An 8245-nucleotide genomic window follows, 5' to 3' on the forward strand; every position below is an offset into this window, starting at 1 on the left:
ATTCTTATGTACACCTTAGTAATTTATTGATATGCCGCACAATGTCCTCCTTTTTGGTGCTATAGAAATGGCCACCCTAGTGAGCGGCCATCTGCCGAGGCCGACTAGGGTTCTAGGAGACAGATTCAGACAGAGAAAAAGAAGCATAGATAAAAAAGGCAGCTGTCAACCACCTCCCCAGGTGGCCATGTCCAGGAAAAACACAGCTAGGCAGACAAGCTCCGAGCCAGCTCCAATGTGAGAGGATGAAAGAGAGCACATACAGTTAGTCACAGTCAGAGAAACAGGACTACACTGAAAAACAGGCTGAGCTCCAACATCTAAAAACAAAGGTGTTGATGGAAGCAACACAGCTGATACCTCTCTCCAGGATCATGTCACTGCCAAAAAGGAACACACTGTATAAAGATACTATGATGAGAAAAGACAGAGAGAGCATAACATTAGAGTTTAAACTAACAAAATACTGGAGAATAGGAGGTCCCTATGTCCTCCAGCAGTCTATAGCAGCACAAATGGAGAAAATGGCTCAGATTAACCTAAGTATTTAGGATGGGGTATAAGAAAGGTAAAACCACAGTGTGGCCAATGTAGAGCCAAGGAGAAATGTCTATAATGTCTATGATTTTAATGTGTATTACTGTTGTTCTAACATATCAAAGTCAAAACTTTTATAGGTTGTTTCTAATCGGGTCATTTCTGTCAAAAAAAGGTGGATTTTGATCAGCTGCAGGAGAACCTGTGTCAGATGGAACGTCGCTGCAAAGCTTCATGGGACCACCTGAAGGTGATCGCTAAGCATGAGATGAAGCCCCAGCTGAAGCAAAAGATGTCCGACTTCCTCAAAGATTGTGCCGAGAGAATCATCATCCTCAAGATCGTTCACCGCAGGCTAATCAACAGGTAGCCTCTCACGTCAAAATATGTCAAATTAGTTCAACTAAACCCTGCATATGCAATATCTATCTAAACTAAATGTATGCATTTACTAAACCCTAAACTGGATTTGCACATCTAGAGACTAAAAATGTTTATTGTTGCTTGGTTTCACATATTTGAATGGGTCAGATTCAGAGCATCTTTGAATATTAGATTTCCAGTCTTTTCACAGATTTAGGGATTTAGATCTGAGCTTTGATTTGCCTATAGAAGCACAGCAAGGTGCTTTGATCAGTTAGAATGATCACTTTTCAGTTAGAATGTTAACCTTCATATCATGGCCATGTTTTACTCCCAGGACTCACACTCTGATCCCACACCATAATGCTACCACCACCATGTCTCCTGCTGAGTTTTGGATGCATAATAGTGGGGATCATTCTGATTTTATCCAGTCACATGTTCCACTGTTTGCTGTATTTCCTCCATGGCTTTAGAAGCTGAAAAATCCCCTTAGTTCTTAAGTAACTTTGGAAGGCAAAGTGTTATTTAAGGCTATCAACACAATGGCCTAAAAAGAAATACAAGCCACAATTTCCAGATTTTCATCTGAAAAAAAAAAGGAAAAAAATATATTACCCTTTCTGCATTTTCCTCTCCCGTCATAATGATTCATTACTTTGTGTTGATCTATGACCCAAAATCACAATAACACATATTGTAGTTTGGACTTGTAACCCGACTGATGTGTTTTCCTACATTCATTGTTGTAAATTATTGCTGGTTGTGTTACTTTCCTCTGATCAGGTTCCACTCCTTCCTGCTGTACCTGGGTCACCCAGCCTACAGCGTGAGGGAGATCAGCGTCAACCGCTTCAGCAAAATCCTCAGCGAGTTTGCTCTGGAGTACAGAACGACCAGGGATCGCGTGCTGCAGCAGAAACAGAAACGAGCTGACCACCGGGAGCGCAACAAGACCCGGGGCAAGATGATCATGGACATGAACGCACCTGTGAGCATCATGCACACACATGAGCCCCCATCAAAGAATCTCAGCTCTCTTTGCTCCCTTTCTTGTTCTTTTCCAGCTCTGATTTTCTTATTTCCCCCTGCTTTTCTCTGACCTTAAATCCTCCTGTAGTCTGATGATGAAGAAGAGCGAGAGGTATTACAATGATTGCAAGCCTGTATGCATGTTTGCGTGCATTGATACATTAACATTGATTTGATCACTTTTCAACGTCTTTCCCTAACATCTGAGTGAATCAAACATTATCACAAAAAAATGTTTTAATTCTCTTTTTAACGTTGCAAAAAACTGATCTTGTTTGAAACTCCTACTCACTGCAGGGTGGTCGCAATGGTTCGAGCTGCAGTAACAACAGCGCCCCTATTGGTCAGGACGGTGATCAGCCCCAAGGTCTGGGCCACAGTGAAGATGCTGCAGAGCATGAGCAGATGAAGGCTGTGCTGAGAACAAGCCTGACGGGCAACGACAAAGAGGGTGTGGTAGTGCCGGGACTCAGGACGCGGACCAGGTCTCGCCCAGGACGGGGAGGTAAGTGGATTCTGGAGATTCCTCATCAGACCGAACACCTTTTATACGGCTGGTTTAGCTCTTATTATCTCTTCATGCAGGTCGAACCATGTCGACAAGAACGTCTGCTGTGGAGGATATGCAGGCTTGTGGCGACGATGCTGCAGATGAGATCATGGAGCGTATTGTGCGGTCAGCCACCCAAGGTCCAGGAACCAGAACACAACCCAGAGAGAGGAGGAGATCCAGAGCCAACAGAAAATCATGTATGACTTAAAAAACAAGTCCACAAGTCTGACTCAAAGCTTTCAACATCAGTTATTGTTTAAAAGCAGAGATACACTAATATGAGATTCAGTGGCCTAATGGTTCTATTTTTAATCATTTTCAGAATAACAAATCACATAATTTTAATATGCTTTATAATTCAGCATAACTACTATATGAAATGGCGAGTAATGGACAGTGACTGGAAACTGGCATTCGTTTGAATTACTGGGATGGCTTTAAGTGGCTCCATCTGTAAATAACAGGAAAACGTATTATCTGCTTTTAGTGAAACTTTTGTTAAAAACATTTAATCTTAACAATTAACCAAGTAAAAAAATCCAGCATGTCTTCAGTGTAGAACAGCTTGTAGCCCCTTTTTCACCCCCAGCGTATTTTACCATAGTACTTAAATATTAAAGCACATTGGGGAAATATTCTTTTTCAACTACAGCATTTATTCTAAACATACAACAGCTGCGTCAAACCTAATTCTGTTACAGATAAAAGATCCCATATAATTGACTATTTGGATTAATGTAACTACACTTGAGTCTTCTTGTAATGAGCATTCATTAATTATTTATATTACGGTTTAAGGTGAACCATGTGTCACAGGAGAGTCTCCGTTGAACAGAGTTTTACTAAACTTGAATATATCTATATATGTGTAGATGGATGGATGGATGGATAGATAGATGGATGGATGATAAATAATCAAAGATATTATTGTATTTCCCAATCTAGAATTGTCTTTAGAATCCTATATCATAAAGAAAGTAGAAATTTGCAAATATAGTATACCGTAAATCCTCTAATATAGGATGGGGCCTTTATTTCACTCTTGGTCGCATCTTGGTACAGGCCATCATTGGAAGGAGGCTAGAATTATATATTATCTATCTATTTGTATTTGAGTAAAACAGACTACAGCAGATTTTGTGTCTCTTTGAACCTATAAAATACTAGGGTCATTTATCGAAAAAGTACAGTTACTATAACGTTATCCAGAAAATTATCAACAAATACCGATAATTCAGAAATTTTCCACCAGCTGCAGTTTTTCTGCACGGCTATATGAAAAAAAAGCTTAAACAGAATGGAATCTTGGCCAAACTGAAGTAGGCTACCGATATCTCAAGGGAAAGTCAGAACAATGAAGGCCAACGAAATTACGTCATTTTAACGCTGTTAACCACAAAGCAAACGTAGTGCATTGTAAACATGGTGATAATTATTCATGACAAAAGGCAACTTACAGGTTTAGACACCTTGCCGCTCACTCAAATTGTCTTGTTTAGTTTGAAGTAAAACAACAACAACAAAATCCTCCAATTCTGTTTAATCCTCCTCCACAACCAACATTCTAATTATAGCCCGGCCTCTATACGAGTCCGGCCATTATTTACCTCCGCCGACGGCGAGAGCGGCCATTGTAAGCGTCCTGGCCGCTAATGGAATACAGGCCAATATTAGAGAATTTACAGTATTTAGCTTTTAGTAAAATTGGTTTCAGATTCTGCATGCCGCACATCAACAGAAATGGACACTTTAGAAAGTCGGGGGGGCTCTCGTGGAATGGGGGTGCCTATTGGAGTCAGCGGGGGAGCTGGCTCCCTGGGAGTGCAGTAAGCCGGGCTCGAAGCAGCAACGAGATGGGTTGTTATTGGGTCTCACTTATTGGGTCATCCCAATATCAAATGTTTTGTCATTGTCTCGTTTCTATCTCCTCTTTCTTTCATCTTTTCACCTTTTTTTTCTTTTTCTTCTTCTGTTTTTCTTCTTCTGTTCTATTTACATTGCAGTGTCCATATAAACTGTAAAACTCCCTGCATAATTATAATAAAGCAAATTATTTGCATGAAACAAGTGCAAGCCATATTGCTACACTTGTCGTGTCAAATTCCTGGAACGCTGATCCCCTGCAACCGCCAGACACGTCTCTGCCTTAACACACCTTTGTTAAATATTAGTTCAGTAGCAGAGCCTTCCATTGCTTTATAGCATTTTAGTGAGGAACTGCAGCCATTGTAAAGCTAGGGACACACCTAAATGTTATAGGACTCATTCCTTTGAGAATAAGAGTATGAGACCACTGATTTGTAAGGATAAAAACAAAATGTTGCTTTTTTTATTTGCTAAACCTCACCATTTAAAGAAACTTTTCAAAAAGAACCTTTGGCTTTCACCTTTGGTTCATTAAAAGTAGACATTATTTACTTTTTAGGGGGCGCGGCTGAAATCACAACCTCTCCTCCAGTACCTAGTCATAGGTACAATGACAAAGCATAATATATTGGCTGACTTTGAACTCTAATCTCACCCTAATAAAGGAGCTGATTACTCTTTGTTATCTGTTTTAAAGTAGAGATGTTACAAGCTAATCATATCCAACTGAAAATAAAATATTTATTATTCAGATTAATCATTAAATTTTCTATTCACTTTTTTGACATTTCTGGAAATATTCAGATGCCTCTGCATAATTAAAAAAAAGTGTTTACAAATATATTTATATATTGAAAATTAGTGACTTATTGAAAGAGTTATTTTTTTTTATTCTGATCATTTTGGCTGATTGCTAATGAAGTTTTAAATTCTAAAACAAATCAATAAGACAGAAAAATAACAATGGTCTACAAATTCATTGAGGAACTCAACGTATTTTGGAGTTTTTTAGCAAGCAGTTATTGGCATCTTTCTCAAAGGCCAGAAGGGTAATTTTCTAAAGCTAAAAAAGTGCTTTGATTCCTCTTAAATTAGTAAAAACATCCATACTAATGTGTGCTCCTGCTACTGTAGACTTAGACTTAACTTTATTTATCCCTTGTGATTACTCCTTCAGGGAAATTCTGTTTACAGTAGTTTATATAGAGTACAAAGAGCTAAAGCAAGATGTCATTAAAGATAAAAAAAAACACAGTTAATATAAAAAGAGTGTATATAGTACAAAAAAGCATAGAAAAAATTTGCAATCTCCTGGAATATGTTTTCCTTAGACATAAAAATTGCCTGGTAGCACTATGAAGTGTACATAGACTATAAGAACTATTTGGGGTTCTGATCAGCCTAAACTAATCGGATTTGTTGAGATGAAAATCATCGGATTCTCATTCATATAGGGTCTATAAATGCAACCCGACATAATGTCATCTGAGAGGATTTTTAAAGTTTTGCCCTGTGATAAATGAACTTCCACCTTCTCTGTTGTCTTTTGTGCAGTGAGGCGAACTCTCAAAAACGGCCTGACACCGGAAGAAGCTCTCGCTTTGGGATTGACTGATTCTCCAGACACATAGACATAGTCACCGCTCTACACCCTGACCCCCTCACCTGTCCCTACCGGTGTGGAAAGGCGGCCCCGGCGACCATGTTGGCGTCAGACGTCTGGATCAGCCTTTAGAGTTTTAGCCCTCCAGCCACAAGCCTCTTCAGGGTTTTCACCAGCTGCTACTAATGTGTTTGAGTGAAGATGCTGCCAACCTGATTGTGTGTTTGTTCTCTATTTGTATTAAGTATAGAAGCAGAAACATAAGGTTAAAAAATGTCATTCTCCTTTAGACTTGTTTAAAAATCTCTCTCAGAGTCCTAGGTACTATAATGAATTAAACATCTTGGATTTATCCAAAGTTCTTTTAAAGAAATCCAAAGGGATCATTTCTGATTCATTGAAGCTGTGAATTTTGCTGTAAAGGGTAAGTTGGCATTATAATTAGTTTTTAAACCAGATTCCAGATGATCTCCCTTAACGAAGAAGAAAATGTACATATAAAATAGGAATACGGAAGGTTTTTAGTCTGATGAGTGCCTTTTATTTTATTTTTTTAAAGGGACAATGCCGTAACTTCACAATCACTGTCCAAGCTTCGGTGGCTCAAAGGTGTTACATTTACAGTATTTATTTAGCAAAGCTCTGACATCTTGCACCTTAACTGACATTTATTGTCTCTTATGCTGAAAACGAGTGACTGAAACGGAGGGGTTTTTTAATCTCAGAGGAACCTTTTTGTAAAGTGTAAAAACAAAGCAGCGATAACATGCTGTGTCATTGTTACTCTGCATTAAATGTGTAAATGCCCTCATCAGGTAGAACATCCTGTAGTTCCACAGTGTGTGCACGTTTAGTGAGGTGGCGTAATTTTGTTGTAGAAACTTGTATTATAGTCTGTGAGAAAGGTGGCGTTTCTGTGGATTGGAATTGTAAAGAAAACCCATGAAAAAAACGCGTCTATCCCAGAAATCGTTGTTTCTGAGGTTGTGGTTACATTTTTACTTGGTCTGAACTTGAATAAAGGACATGGAGCGGTTCAAAGGGTGCGCTCCTTTCTGTGAAATGAACACAAAGGAGCGCTGGCTGACGCTTTCACTTGAAATGCTGTGTTAAACACATTCTGCAATAAATGAAGAAATGAATGTTCACTGTCTTGTCTTTTTTCACTTCTGAGTTGCACATAAACTAAGAGGTGTGGCTCTGAGCACCAGCCTCTCAATAAAAGGCAGCTGCTGATGCTCACCTGACCACATTTCAGATTCAAAGAAGTTAGGTCTGAGTCTAACTATGGCTAAGTCAATGTATCTGCTGTGGGGGTCCGGATCCCCTCCCTGCTGGCGCGTTATGATCACCCTGGAGGAGAAGAAACTGCAGGGCTACAAACACAAGCAGCTTTCTTTTGAGAAAGGGGAGCATAAGTCCCAGGAGGTTATGGATATAAACCCCAGAGGGCAGGTATGTTTTCATCTAAGAATTGGTAGAAAAAAACATTTAATTTCAAAATTTAAGATGAAGCTGCTGAAAATTTCTGCAGTTGTTCAATTTGTGCATGGTGGACGTCTAACAGACAAGTTCATTCCAGGTTAAAAGGGGTGTGTAGGGGGAGGAGTGCAGTCATAACCTTTCCTCCAGTGCATAGTTGTGGGTACAATGACAAAGCATAATACGCATAAGTGCTGACTTTATACTCAATGGGAGTTTGGTGAGATTTTTGTAATTAAAAATTCAACCCTTTTATCAATTCAGTTCAAACTGTTTGACATTATATCTGGCATTGGTTTCTGTTAATTTTCTCCATCTAATCCACAGCTAGATCCACATCAGAAAGCATTTTAGCAATTTGTTTCACTATATATTTAGCTTACACTAATTTTGCTTTAGTGTTAGTGATATTTGTAATGTAAAAAATATACATTGCTATTTCCTTAGTTTTAGTAAATACTGCATGCAATACATTTTCTGACCTCTAACTGTTCATGGTTTAATTGGGTTTCTGGAACTAAAATCCACATTTTGTTCCTTATTCAGCTATTTTTGCTGTTTGGGCTCACTAGGTCTGCATTACAGCTTAACTTCCTCTTAGTTACCTCTAAATCGCCCCATTTTCCGCATAAAAAGTTGATTAAAAATCTGCTCTCAGCACTAATAAACACTCATAATAAACTGAACCACAGTAGGTTGGCCTGATTTTCGGACCAATTATAAGAAACGAGAAAAGTTCATACTTACATGTTTGTTGATGCTAAATGATTAATTGAAGTAGGAATAGCAAATGAACAGTTAAACCTGAA

General features: G+C 38.8%; 2 protein-coding genes across 6 annotated transcripts in view; both read left to right on the plus strand.

Annotated features, from left to right (window-relative positions):
• Positions 1–7088, plus strand: part of LOC107092613 (FH1/FH2 domain-containing protein 3-like) — a 93816-nt gene extending 86728 nt beyond the window's left edge. For 4 of the 5 annotated variants that reach the window (XM_015387188.1, XM_015387184.1, XM_015387186.1 and 1 more), the window contains 6 exons: positions 713–903; positions 1687–1891; positions 2021–2044; positions 2230–2437; positions 2518–2682; positions 5906–7088. In XM_015387188.1, the coding sequence (XP_015242674.1) occupies positions 713–903; positions 1687–1891; positions 2021–2044; positions 2230–2437; positions 2518–2682; positions 5906–5982 (870 nt within the window). In that variant the 3' untranslated portion in view covers positions 5983–7088. The remainder of the gene's footprint in view (positions 1–712; positions 904–1686; positions 1892–2020; positions 2045–2229; positions 2438–2517; positions 2683–5905) is intronic. The other variant, XM_015387185.1, reaches the window with a different exon arrangement.
• Positions 7089–7213: 125 nt separating this feature from the next.
• Positions 7214–8245, plus strand: part of LOC107092600 (glutathione S-transferase A-like) — a 12890-nt gene continuing 11858 nt past the window's right edge. The window contains exon 1 of the mRNA XM_015387163.1: positions 7214–7409. Coding sequence (XP_015242649.1) covers positions 7242–7409 — 168 coding nt within the window. The 5' untranslated portion in view covers positions 7214–7241. The remainder of the gene's footprint in view (positions 7410–8245) is intronic.

Source organism: Cyprinodon variegatus, unplaced genomic scaffold (genome assembly GCF_000732505.1).
Source record: "Cyprinodon variegatus isolate N-32 unplaced genomic scaffold, C_variegatus-1.0 Scaffold387, whole genome shotgun sequence".
Classification (NCBI taxonomy): Eukaryota; Metazoa; Chordata; class Actinopteri; order Cyprinodontiformes; family Cyprinodontidae; genus Cyprinodon; species Cyprinodon variegatus.